This window comes from Thalassophryne amazonica, chromosome 9 (assembly GCF_902500255.1).
Source record: "Thalassophryne amazonica chromosome 9, fThaAma1.1, whole genome shotgun sequence".
NCBI lineage: Eukaryota > Metazoa > Chordata > Actinopteri > Batrachoidiformes > Batrachoididae > Thalassophryne > Thalassophryne amazonica.
Window position 1 is genome coordinate 56,084,418 of NC_047111.1, and position 14,320 is coordinate 56,098,737.

Here is a 14,320-nt window from a genome sequence, read left to right on the forward strand (position 1 = left end):
AATAGCAGTACTGCTAGTTGTCTGCTTAATATTTCATGCTTTTAACTGACAACTGAGATCGTCACCTTTCAGAGTGTCTTGTTCAGCCCTCATGATGTCAATCAGTGAGCTCTCCAGAGTGTTCATGTTGAAGCCATCGAATGACCTGGTACGCTCCTAGCGAGGAGACAAGCAGAAAAGAAATCCCATTTAGTTTTCTATACACACTTCTTAGACATGCACTGACACAAACAGGCTATGACAGAACCAACAGTCTGACAGTTAACGAGTGGCACCAATAGTGCACATAGAACATCAGTGAATTATGCTCTTGGAAAACTGACTGCTTCACACTCTAAACAAAACATGAACTTTCACAAGCAAATTAAGATAATCATTTCCAAACAGAGTCAGTACAAGAAGCAAACATTCTGCTTTGCCAGCTTAATCTTAAATGCTGCCCCCCCCCCCCCCAACACAGACAGACAGACAGACAGACAGACAGACAGACAGACAGACAGACAGACAGACAGAGAGAGAGAGAGAGAGAGAGAGACTAAAGCACGTTTCTAACCTGCTTTGGAATATAGGAAGTGTAAAGCTTACATACAGTATGACCTGCTGAAGTATGTTTTTTTTTTTGGCTAAAGGGCTCTTCACATTGAACGTGTCAGACGCGTCAAAAAAAAAAAAAAAATCAGTCTAAAAAGCATTATTTTCAATGAGACGCATTGCTTTTGGACGCATCAGAAGCGTCGTGTCAAAAGCTGAGCTAAAACGACGTTTCTGATGGGAGTGCGCACTGTCGCTTGTCGGCAGGCTGACGTGGTCAAAGTTCAATCCAATCCAACTTTCCACGCTCTGAGCTGTAATGTACCTTCGCGTTGTCCAATAGGAATGACGCATTGGGCCAAAACACGGAAGACTAATGGCAGAAATCACTGATCTCTACAAAATGGATCGGTGCAAAAACCACTGATCTCTACAAAACGGATTGGTGCAGAAGCCACTGATCTATACAAAACAAACGTGTCACAGGACTACTCATTTATAGAGCAGTTTTCTGAAGAAAAATCCTTGGAAATGTTTTTTGTTGTTGTTTGTTACCTCAGAATTTCTGATTACTGTTAAAAAAAAGTTTAGAACACTTGGAATTAAAATAGCTAAATAATAAATGGTTCTTTAGAAACCTTTCATCTGTAAATTAAAACCACCTGTTATTTCAGATTAGATAATTTCTTGTTTAACATAAGGAACCTTGAACATTTATTTTTAGACAAATAAAATAACATGGAAACTTGTACATTTTTTTAAAGTCTGGTAGATTATTTATATCTCATTTCAATCAGAAAAACACACTGTAAATAAATACAAACGTTTATTTTAAATGCAACAGGAAATAATTTAACAATGACTGCAGTGTGATTGTAAAGTAGGATTTCTGTGACAAACCTCATGATGAATTGTTTTAATGGTCATTTCAACTTGTAATTTCACCAAAATATGTAATTGCCTTTAATATTGTTATCAGGACAGAGTCATTTCTAAAATATGAATTTGAGCACAATAAGTGGAGAGCTTCTACCTGTGCAAATGTCTTTAGACTTTGATTCGTGGACATTTTTAATGATCCGTTCATTTATTGTTAAAATATAAAATGAAACTGCTTTTTAAAAAAATAATAAAATAGTTGCTGTTGAAAGAGCCTTTATTTAGAAGCAAGTGATGTTATGCTGGATTCTCGGGACCAGATAAAGGTCTGTTCTGCAGCTTTGAACTCTGGTGGTGTTGCTGAAGACACTTTTGTCCTATTTTGAAGAGCAGAGATGTTTTCTTTCGACTGGACTTCATGGTGTTCAGCTCATCAATGGAAGTTTGGTTGTCTGCACAGCAAATGTTCCTGATTGGGACAAATAAAAATATTTCTTTAAATATAAAGAAACACTAAACAGTTTATATATTAAAGAAAGAAAAGAAACGGGAAAAACGATAGAAAAAAATGCCCCCCCCCCCCAAAAAAAAGTTATTTAAAGTTGAAATTTGTGGTCTCCGAAAAAAGCTGTAGGTTTATTTGGTAAAAATAAGAAAGTCTGAACCATCTACAAATTAAAGCGTTCACTCAGATCAACTGTGCTAAAAAGCTAAGTTAACATTAGCCAATCAATAAACCTTCACAGCAGTGCAGAAACGTCACGTTTTACTTTTATTTTATCCTCACCTCGATAAAGCTGCAGAACTAAACTCCACTGGGCAAACTGGGACTTCGCATATATCCAAAAAGTGGGAGATTTCGGACTGAGTGGGTCTACTCCATCCCTCCCGCTGCCTGCCTCGGTCTGCCCAGTGATGATGCCTGAAGGCCGGCTTCTCCGTGCGGGTTGACCCGCTGTCATGGTTCGATCGATATCCCACCAAGTCGTCAGTCCTCCCTCTTGGCGTCACTCCGAAAAGTAGCTGAAAAAAAAAAAAAAAAAGCTTCTCCCAGCAGGGTGATGGGAGAATCATTCTACTGCTCCCTTGCCGCTTCCGAAGCGACACGTCTGACGTCACGACATGTTGGAAACGCATCGGCCTGGCGTTACTACACGTTGGGAAGCATTAAAGCGTCGTGCTGAAGTTTGTGGGTCCTTGTTTAAAACATCTAGAAGCATACCTATATGCCCATGTTGTGTAACAGTTCAGTTAATGAAAACTCACATCTTTAGAAGCTAATCTAGTCACATTCTGTTTTTTGTTTTTTTTTTAAATAAGCAACTGCAATGATCATTCATTCTCATTATTTTTTTGTTCACCAACTAATCACTTTGGCACTAGAGTTCACATGGAGCTAGTGATGATGCAGTATAGTGGAAATCAAGAAAACCGAGACTACAATAAACCAGAGAGTAACTGAGGCCATTCTTATTTAAGCGCTTTCTCACCTACAGCAGGACATCCTTGGCATACCGACCACAGCAGAAATGTAAGATATGCATATACGTAAAATGTGCACAAGCATCCGAGCATAGAGCGTGCGCGCGTGTGTGTGCGCGCGGTTGTGCTTGATAAGGGTTCAGTTATGAACTGAAATTTGATGCCTATGAAAACAACTTGATCCTAAACTGAGCAGCTAACCAATTAATGACTGACAAAAAATGTCAAATCAAGTGTCTGACAGACATTCTTTTTGCTACTTTTCCATGTCTTCTCAGATGTGCAAACAGAACAATTTCTGATCAACAATTTTTGATCAAGCGTTGCAGGAGCGTGGTAGGATTTCATAAACATTGAGCTCATCATTTAACTTTAGTTGTTGCATTTCCAAGTGCCTTTTTCCATACAACGTACCTCGTGATTGGAGGGTTGGTTGATTGTTTGGTTTTGTTTTTCAATGTCTACTACCACCTTATTAGACCCCATTCCTGCCAGGCTGCTCAAGGAAGTCCTACCATTATTTAATGCTTCAATCTTAAATATGATCAATCTGTCTTTGTTAGTTGGTTATGTACCACAGGCCTTTAAGGTGGCAGTAATTAAACCATTACTTAAAAAGCCATCACTTGACCCAGCTATCTTAGCTAATTATAGGCCAATCTCCAACCTTCCTTTTCTCTCAAAGATTCTTGAGAGGGTAGTTGTAAAACAGCTAACTGATCACCTGCAGAGGAATGGTCTATTTGAAGAGTTTCAGTCAGGTTTTAGAATTCATCATAGTACAGAAACAGCATTAGTGAAGGTTACAAATGATCTTCTTATGGCTTCGGACAGTGGACTTATCTCTGTGCTTGTTCTGTTGGACCTCAGTGCTGCTTTTGATACTGTTGACCATAAAATTTTATTACAGAGATTAGAGCATGTCATAGGTATTAAAGGCATTGCGCTGCGGTGGTTTGAATCATATTTGTCTAATAGATTACAGTTTGTTCATGTAAATGGGGAATCTTCTTCACAGACTAAAGTTAATTATGGAGTTCCACAAGGTTCTGTGCTAGGACCAATTTTATTCACTTTATACATGCTTCCCTTGGGCAGTATTATTAGACGGTATTGCTTAAATTTTCATTGTTACGCAGATGATACCCAGCTTTATCTATCCATGAAGCCAGAGGATACTCACCAATTAGCTAAACTGCAGGATTGTCTTACAGACATAAAGACATGGATGACCTCTAATTTCCTGCTTTTAAACTCAGATAAAACTGAAGTTATTGTACTTGGCCCCACAAATCTTAGAAGCATGGTGTCTAACCAGATCGTTACTCTGGATGGCATTTCCCTGATCTCTGGTAATACTGTGAGAAATCTTGGAGTTATTTTTGATCAGGATATGTCATTCAAAGCGCATATTAAACAAATATGTAGGACTGCCTTTTTGCATTTACGCAATATCTCTAAAATCAGAAAGGTCTTGTCTCAGAGTGATGCTGAAAAACTAATTCATGCATTTGTTTCCTCTAGGCTGGACTATTGTAATTCATTATTATCAGGTTGTCCTAAAAGTTCCCTAAAAAGCCTTCAGTTGGTTCAGAATGCTGCAGCTAGAGTACTGACGGGGACTAGCAGGAGAGAGCATATCTCTCCCGTGTTGGCCTCCCTTCATTGGCTTCCTGTTAATGCTAGAATAGAATTTAAAATTCTTCTTCTTACTTATAAGGTTTTGAATAATCAGGTCCCATCTTATCTTAGGGACCTCATAGTACCATATTACCCCATTAGAGCGCTTCGCTCTCAGACTGCGGGCTTACTTGTAGTTCCTAGGGTTTGTAAGAGTAGAATGGGAGGCAGAGCCTTCAGCTTTCAGGCTCCTCTCCTGTGGAACCAGCTCCCAATTCAGATCAGGGAGACAGATACCCTCTCTACTTTTAAGATTAGGCTTAAAACTTTCCTTTTCGCTAAGGCTTATAGTTAGGGCTGGATCGGGTGACCCTGGACCATCCCTTGGTTATGTTGCTTTAGACGTAGACTGTGTTTCATAATTATTGTATGGCCTTGCCTTGCAATGTGGAGCGCCTTGGGGCAACTGTTTGTTGTGATTTGGCGCTATACAAGAAAAAAGTTGATTGATTGATTGACCTTACCAGTGTCCAAAGCCATAGAGACATGGTACACAACCAGGAAGCAGTGTCTTACAAACACAGTAAATTTTGCAGAGTAAAATTTACTTTGCTGGGATAACATTTGGTCCCAGTCCAAATAGAGTTAAATATACGCTATCACAGCGCTAAATCAACTATCACAGCGTAATGGTCCATTCATCACAATTCGCTGAGAAAAGGTGGACAAATGAGCTTTATCACCAAACAGCCTGCAAATCAAGAGCGCAAAAGTAATGTAAGAGGAACGAAACTAAACCGAAGCTAATGTTGATCTTGACGCTTTAAACGAAATGCGCCTGGAGCCATTGCTGGAGCAGTGTGCGTCTGCATCTCTGCACTCCAGGACTTGGCGCTGGGACGGAGCTGCAGGTCCTTCACAAAGTGCTCAGAAACCGGCTTTTGTAATGTGTGAAAACATTCAGCTGGTTGAAGGAAGTCAAACAAAAGGCTAACATTACAAAAACTAAGCAAATAATAAGAAACCGTCAAGAACTACAGCAAAACAAAATACGGACAAACTGAGGTTTTCGTTGCCCTTCATTCAAAATTTTTCGACAGTTTAAAAATCCTGACAAAGTGACCACTGCAGGAACGAAGCTGAGTGAAGGTTAAATGATGACAACGAATGTCAACGAAAGTCCAGATTTCTTGTTTCGTGAGGGCTTTTTTGCCCTTCGTTACGTTCCGTGTGAATGGGCCATATAATCGACTCTTATTGTAGTGGAAACACTTGATTTGGCAAGATGGTAGAGCTGATTTCACTCTACAATAGAGTATTTTATTCTATTTAGACTGGGACCAAATGTTATACAACAGTATAACATATAACACCCAGCAAAATTTACTGTGAAGACGCCACATGACCATACATCTGGTGAATAATAAGTCAAAGTTTCCTATGGTTCATTATAAACACACCCTTAAAAAAAAGTTACATAGTTTAGATGAATATAATTAAAACCACTGCTTATATACAAGGAGAGGAAGCTTAAACTCTGAGAACAGTACAGTTGCATTCTGGGTGTCAAACAGCAGACACTAATGATCCGCAAGCACCGTTTTTTTTTAGCGTATACCATATGTATGAGGGTCGCCGATTCAGACCAGTGGCAAGGATGCAATGCGCCCATGTGCTGAACTAACATCTAGTAAGTTGGTCAGGGGAAACGGGGAGTTCTAGCACAGAAATAAGGCCCAGAAGTGTAGTGACTGCACGTGTGCTGAACCAATGACATTTATTTGGACAAATATGAACAAATTACATTTTTTTTGACAAATATCTGTACAGTTACACCTGTAAATAGCACAGTTTGAATATATGTTAAATGGTGATGAAGGATCTGCTCATTTCTGTTGTGCAAGGAGTTTGACATACAACAAAACTAAACCTTTACAAATTAAAAGATGCAACGGATAAGGAAACAACTCTGCAAATGGTTTTGCTTCTAAACTTTATAATAAATTTGTTCATGGGTTTACGAAAATTATTACATTTCCACACCAGCTGCTACAATTTCCCAATCTGAAATTTAGAGTCAGAAATCAACAACAGCTCAGCAAGTCCTGTATATAACCAGTTAGGTGGAGCAAAAGTTAGGATCAAACAGAAATAGAGAACATTCAGTTACAGTTTACAGGCTACTGTTCAACTCGCATGTTAAGCAAATACAAAGCTGAAGTTGTAAAATGACATTAGCAGACCAAAAGTAAACATAACCAATAGAACTGAGTGACATTATTGTAAGAACTGTTAAAAGGTATGGTTGCAAAGTCATTTCACAAAATAATGCAAAAATTAACTGAACTGTGCAACTTCTCTTTTTTACTATGTCAGAACATGACAACACCCTGATAGCACACACTGCATTAGTACCTCTGACCTCAGACCAAATGAAAATAAACAAACATACTTTGCACAGTAGGAATTTATCAAAATCTCTCTCAACCTGCACAAATTGGTCTCAGTCACTGTCAAATAGGCTATCCAACAATATTTTCTTCATTAACTTGCTTAATCAGCAGCCACGTCACACCCTTTCTAACTGCAGGCTGGAATTCTGCAGGACAGAGCTTTAACAAGAAAAAACACTTTGCTTACTATGTTACCCAAGAAATGCAAATGCTATCATATGTTGTAGGGTTCAAAAAAACAGAAGTGCATCACTGAATCATATGATCAAGGGTTGGACAAGCAAGCAGTCTGGCAGCTTATTCATACTGAAGGAGCTCCCAAATTTCAGTATCTGCTTTTAGCGTCTCAACAGCTAGAAGATAGTGCACGGCAAGATGTCTGGCATTGTGGTTGAACAGGCAAGATGCCCAGTTGTAGCCAATATTTACCAACATTTGAATTGCTGCTAATTTCCCATGCTGACGAAAGGACATACTAAAAAAAGAAAGCACAAAGTAGAAAAACATGCCCAGGGAATATGTCCTCCCTCAAAACAAATAACATCACAAGGATATAAGCAAGACTGTGTGCTAGTGTATTAAACCTGTACAACAAGCCGATATGTAAATAGCTTCAGATCAAATAACCCAAGCATTCAAAGACAAGGGAAGTGCAAATAAATCCAGGACTAACTACTCTGTAGATGCAGTTGTCCAGTGAGAAATATACTCATTATTGACAAGTGATAACACACAATGCACATTCTAGTGCACGTAAACCCTCAAGGTTCTCCCCAGAAATTTTTAGTATACCGGTGTTTTTGGCAACAATCACTCGTAGCACCACGCAATGTTTCCACTTGGGGTCCTATTCAATATTGTGTCCTGAAGTCCTAAGACAAACATGAAAATCTTTTAGTACTCTGTCTGGTCTGACTCTAAGCTAAATTGTTGATTAGTGAAACTAATCAAAAATGTTTGTGTTTCATTGGCACATTGTATACATGTTACCAATGTGCAATACAGAAAGACCATTTAAAATGTGGGAAATTCCAGACTTTTTACACATTTCCCCCGCATAAATTTCAATTTGAGAACTTTGAATTCCCAAATCACAATATTAGCAGGCTGGAGGCATTCACTTTAAGGTAGGAAAATGTCACGTTGTCCTTGTGATTCAAATTTTGACATCCCTCTATATTGTCCAAAAATAAAAAAATAAATAGAAAAACAAACTGTCCAGCTTTCCTCATCGAAAAAAATGTAACTGCTAATGATGAACTTGCAATACAAGAAATAACTGCATTTGATACTGAAACCAATTTACACACACACTGAAAAGTACTTGCAAGTACCTGTGCAAAAGTACCTGTGCCAAGTACTTGTCGTCTGGATGTAAACAGGATAAAATAAAGAGCTGAAGTTGTTTACGTGAAACTTACCAGTTAAAAAAAAAAAAAAAAAAAAAGGTTTGCATGCCATCAGATTCCCATCAAGTCTTGTGCTAAAACAATGAGATGACGCCACAATATAGCAGTGCTGGATGGAAGTATAACGCTGCAGTGCCATTATTCCATTGTCTGGGGAGATTCCTGGACCTGCACTGACAGTAAGCTTTATATATGAAATGTATAATATGATACTGATGTACATTCCTGAACCATTCAGCAGGTGGCAGCACAGCACGTCATATGTTCCTGCTCATGTCGATTCCAGAACACAGGCGTTTCAACGGTTTTTGAAACAGTGTTCAGAGACCGGAATAAAAGCTTTGGCATTGTTCCCATTCACAACTTCCACACACAGTTCAATGCCAACTTTTACGTTCCAGTTATGTTGTATAGTTTGTTGCATATAGTGTGAGGTTGTGGGCCTTGTGTTTCACTCTGCAGAAGTTCTTAGGTGTAAGCTCATGTGAAGGTGGGTGCCGCATCTAGCAAGTAGCAGATGTCTATTGGATATTAGCAGCCAAGCATGCAAGTCCCTCCCTGTGAATGTGTCAATCAGAAACAAAACAGCTGATCTGCATTTAATTTAGAATATGTTATAGAACTATGTTCTTCCATTGAAATTAAAATGCCCCCCCCCCCCCCCACCAAACTAAGTGTAATAAGGTTTATATAACAGTAACAATACTGTTTCTAGCCGCTATAATGCAAAGATTAACTAGAAGCTGTGAAAAAGGTGATTACTGTAGGTATTTCAACTGTTGTAATTTAGTGATGACAAATCGCTGAGTCAATATTGTTTTTACGATCATCTACTCTGTTAACTTGACGTTTTGTGTTTTATCCCCCTTAGAAAGTGAAGCAACCACCACCCACTGCTTTTCTCATAAACTGACAATTGTTAATATTGGGGACAATACAATACATGCTGAATCTTCTTTAACAAACCTTACAAACCACATAATATGCCATTTTCTTTCCACAGTTGCACAAGTTACTGTTCAAGACTGTGGAAGTTACAATCTGATAAACAGAGCTTAGACACAAAAATAAATAGAATTCCAGAAGATATTCACAGTCCTGAAAGGGTACCCAAAACCCAGATAGCAATCAATTACATTCAGATTTAGACTGTCATGTAGAGTCGTATGTAAAGGTTTGGGCACCCCTGATGATTTCCATGATTTTCCTTTATAAATAATTGGTTGTTTGGATCAGAAATTTCAGTTAAATATAACATATAGCAGACAGTGATATTTGAGAAGTGAAATGAAGTTTATAGGATTTACAGAAAGTGTGCAATAATTCTTTAAACAAAATTAGGCAGGTACATAAATTTGGGCACCCCAACAGAAAAAAAAAAATACATCAATATTTAGTAGATCCTCCTTTTGCAGAAATAACAGCCTCTAAACGCTTCCTATAGCTTCCAATGAGAGTATGGATTCTGAACCATTCTTCTTTACAAAACATCTCAGGTTTGTTGGTTTCCGAGCATGGACAGCCCGCTTAAAATCACCCCACAGGTTTTCAATAATATTCAGGTTTGGGGACTGAGATGGCCATTCCGGAACATTGTACTTGTTCCTCTGCATGAATGCCTTAATACATTTTGAGCAGTGTTTAGGGTCACTGTCTTGTTGAAAGATCCAGCCCCGGTGCAACTTCAATTTTGTCACTGATTCATGAATATTGTTCTTAAGAATCTGCTGATATTGACTGGAATCCATGTGGCCCTCAGCTTTAACAAGATTCCCAGTACCTGCACTGGCCACACAGCATGATGGAACCACCGCCAAATTTTACTGTAGGTAATAGGCATTTTTCCTGGAATGTTGTGTTCTTTTTCAGTCATGCATACCGCCCCTTTTTATGTCCAAATAACTCAAGTTTAGTTTCATCAGTCCACAGCACCTTATTCCAGAATCAAGATGGCTTGTCCAAATGTGCTTTAGCATACCTCAAGCAACTGTTTGTGGCGCATACGCAGAAAAGGCTTCCTCTGCATTACAGCATCATACAGCATTTCTTTGTGCAAACTGTGCTGTATACTTGAAAGATGCACATAGACACTATCTGTTGTAGGTCTTTGGAGCAGGTCTGTGGGCTGACTATGACTGTTCTCACTAACCTTCACTTCAGCTTATCTGAGATTTTTGTTGGCCTGCCACTTTGGGCCTTAACTAGTACTGTGCCTGCGGTCTTCCATTTCCTTACTATGTTCCTCACAGTGGAAACTGACAGCTGAAATATCTGAGATAGCTTTTTGTATTCCTCCCCTAAACCATGATGTTGAACATTCTTTGTTTTCAGGTCATCTGAGAGTTGTTTGGAGGCTCCCATGTTGCCACTCATTAGAAGAGATGCAGATGATGTATAAAGGAAAATCATGAAAATTATCAGGGGTGCCCAAACTTTTGCATACAACTGTATGTTTGGCATCACCTTTGTTTTTTTTTTTTGTTTTTTTTTTAATCTTTGGCATCAAATGTCTGTCCTGCTGGTACACTGCATGCAATATTTATGTCTGAATAGGTCCTCTTAACCTCGTCTCGGTTATTGCTTCATGAGAGCAGAAATTGAATTTGTGGCTGAAAGGGGTTGACTGCCGTTGCTAAGCATTAGACTAGGGCGATTAATCATCAGAGCTGCCTGTCCTTCTCCCTCAACAACTGGCCAGCTGACCAGCAAAGTACTCATCCCCGACAGATTGCAGATCACACACACACACACATACTCATCACTTCCAAAAATACATGCATGCAAGGACAAATGCAAGCATGACACCACTTAAAGGAAAGTCCACATCGTGTGCATCAAGCAGCCCCCACCCACAACCCCAAAGCTACGAGGTATAAATAAAAGACATGGCAGACATTTATATGCATACAACAATGAAATGTAGCTCAGTGTACTTGAGGAAGAAATAAATCTTAAACAGTTCCTGGGGCCCATTGGTGCCAGTGATCATACTTGGATACTGTGGTACAAAGCAGATGAGAGTTTATGATCTCGCCCCACTCCCTCTCGCAGATGTAAGGCCAGTCCTTTGTAGGTTACTTCCCCAGCCAAGGCCGGGACCCAATTACAGCTGAGTGGACCAAGGACACTGGGCCAGGTTTTATGAAGCAGAAAGGGAGATAGACTTAGACTAAGGCTTAGTACTCAAACTTTAAAGACTAAAAGTAGTAGCATGCTATAGGGGACAGACTTGAGAAGTTAGACCTGTCTGACTCTATTCCAAAAGTCTAAAATTTAGATCACTGAGTTGAGGTGGTTTAAACCTGTCAGTCCTGGTCTAAGGCCAAGCCTGTGGCAATTCTTGTATCCAGACAACCAGAGCAGGGCTGGTGGCCAAGCTGTTAATTGGTTTCAGTGTGGAAGGTTCTTGGTTCAAAGCCCATCCCTGCCAAATTTCTCCATGTAATGTGGAGCTGGGTCAGGAAGGGCATCCAGCATAAAACCTGTGCCATGTTGTTAATCAAAACGCAGATCCACCTTGGATCTGCATATTGATGCTGCTTGGTCCCAAATCAAAATCATTTAACTTTCACTTTTGTTTTTCCTAGTTTTTCACCAATAACTGGCCTCATAGCATCACAAGGATGCATATGCTGCACAATGAGTGATAGAACCCAAATTTAAAGCCCTCCTCTGTCAGTTAATGAAAGAGGTAAATACTGGCCATTAATTATTACCCCAAAAGGTCTGTGTTCTCTGAGTGCATGTTCATTTTGTTACTGTGTAATCTTTTGACACAAAACCATCAAATATTGAAACACACAGGAAGAGAGCAAGAACATACCCACATTGTAAGAGGTTTAAAAAAAAATAAAGGCAATGCTATTGACAATTACTTCATTAATGAACTAGCCTTGTAATGTATGGAGGGAAAAGCTATGAAGAACTAAATAAAATCGTTTGCTATTGAAATAATTCACACCAGTCTCAACTCAAGAAGTGTAAAATCTCAAGCACATTACAAGAAGTAAAGTGACCTCAAGATTTTGATGACATGCAAAGAAGAATAGAATGATTAAATACAGCATGCCATGGCTGATTTGCCCAAACATTAATCTTCCATGTCACCTCTTTGTTAATGAAAAAGGGAAGGATTGAGGAGGGTGGAGTGTAAAAACTGCAGGTCAAGGATCTTTCCTTTACCATGGGCAAAGAAACTGACAGAATTTTTCAGATTGAGATTATAGATTATCTGCCAACATTCACCCCATATTACTGCTTCTCCCACCATCATGCTCACTACTTGTGCTTTTAATCACATCTCCAAGACAACAAGGAGAGAAAGCCTGAAGCAAAGAAGGGAAAAAGAAACCGGCAGATGAAAGAATGAGATGACTGAAAGGGAGGAAGTGAGAAATGAAGTGAAGTGAGGCCAATCAAAAGAGAAGAAAGGAAGGCAGGAACGGGAAGCAGGCTGAGCTTTTGATGCTTGTGATCATGTTCCTTCCTGGTCAAAGTATTTCAAAGTACTGCTGTGACATAAAATACATTCTACTGTCAAAAACAACCCATTATCTTGTGTTGCCTAAATGGTTGGACAGTGGGTGTCGGGTGTAGGCTGATGTTCTAACAGAGTCAGGTCCATGAGTAACAGGACAGCAACTTTTGAGTTGGAATTAAAAACTCTGTTTTTATAGTAGGGATGTAAGGACAGACTCAAACAGCATGATACATGATTTTGAGTCCACAATATGATTTTCTCATGACTTATTTTAAATCAGAATGAGCTGCAGACAAATTATGACTGAAAAAAATATTCCTTGATTTCTATAAACTGTGCAAAGCAGTATGTGCCGTCCACTTAAAAGTGCAAATGAAATTATATTTTATCTTAATAAAAACTAAATTGGATTTTTCAAACAAATCTCATAACAAAAAGTAACTTCAAAAAATGCTGCTACACCGCTAACTTCTAAACTATGAGATTTTACAAATAAAGTTCATCACAATTTCTTAATTTTTACCCGAGGCCATCAAATATGGCCATCGGGTTGTTACGAAGGTTTTACTTTGTCCGTCTGTCTGTGCTCAGCATAAGTCCAGTCCTATTACTGCCAGAGTTTTCAAACTCACTGGGAACATTCTTGGGACATAGACCTTGAACAAGCTCAAAGATGGCTAACCATGACCTACTTTAAGAGGTTAAAATGTCACATTCTGTTTCAATCTAAGCTCAAAGATGGCTAACCATGACCTACTTTAAGAGGTTAAAATGTCACATTCTGTTTCAATCTGTTCGGCTTGTTTTTGAGTGGTGGTGTGACAGCCAATCAAAGTAGAGCTGCATCGTAACGTCAGTGGCTGGTCTCTTCAAAACCTCTGTTTTGTGTTTCTATACATGTTTCTCATATATTATGCAAAAGCTAGCAAGAAAAAAAAATACTTCTAAAACTGAAAACATTGTTTTGGGAAACTAATAACACCTCTGAACTTATTATTTTACAGATGTTAGCATGGTGATGTCACAGGCTGTTAGCTAGCTGCAAAACTCTTTCGTTTGTGTGTAAATATAACCACTTTATCATATATTATGTAAAAGCTAGTGAGAAATAAACACTTCTAAAACTGAAAATGCTGTTTTTGTAACCTGATAACACCTCAGGAGTCATTTACAAGACATTTTGTGGAAGTTAGCATGCATGCTAGTAAGTCCCTTCGGCTGCTCCCTTGTTTTTCCACTCAGGGTCGCCACAGCAGATCAGAGGTGGATCTACATGTTTAATTGGCACGATAGCATCTGCTAATTCAAACCATGCTTCCTATGGAGTTAAGTTTGTCTCATTAATACCTACAAATGCACAGAGGGTCATCTACAATATTCCTTGATTTGAACAACTTCCACTCTTGTTAAATGCTCATGTACACGCAAGGCCTCCAGCAGATGCCATTAACATGTAAATATTGTTT

At 38.9% G+C, this 14,320-nt stretch overlaps 1 protein-coding gene across 2 annotated transcripts in view; it reads right to left on the reverse strand.

The window, feature by feature from the left end:
* Nucleotides 1-14,320, reverse strand: part of cpeb4b (cytoplasmic polyadenylation element binding protein 4b) — a 128,556-nt gene that overhangs the window by 62,146 nt on the left and 52,090 nt on the right. For both annotated transcript variants that reach the window (XM_034178066.1, XM_034178065.1), the window contains exon 3: nucleotides 66-156. In XM_034178066.1, the coding sequence (XP_034033957.1) occupies nucleotides 66-156 (91 nt within the window). The remainder of the gene's footprint in view (nucleotides 1-65; nucleotides 157-14,320) is intronic.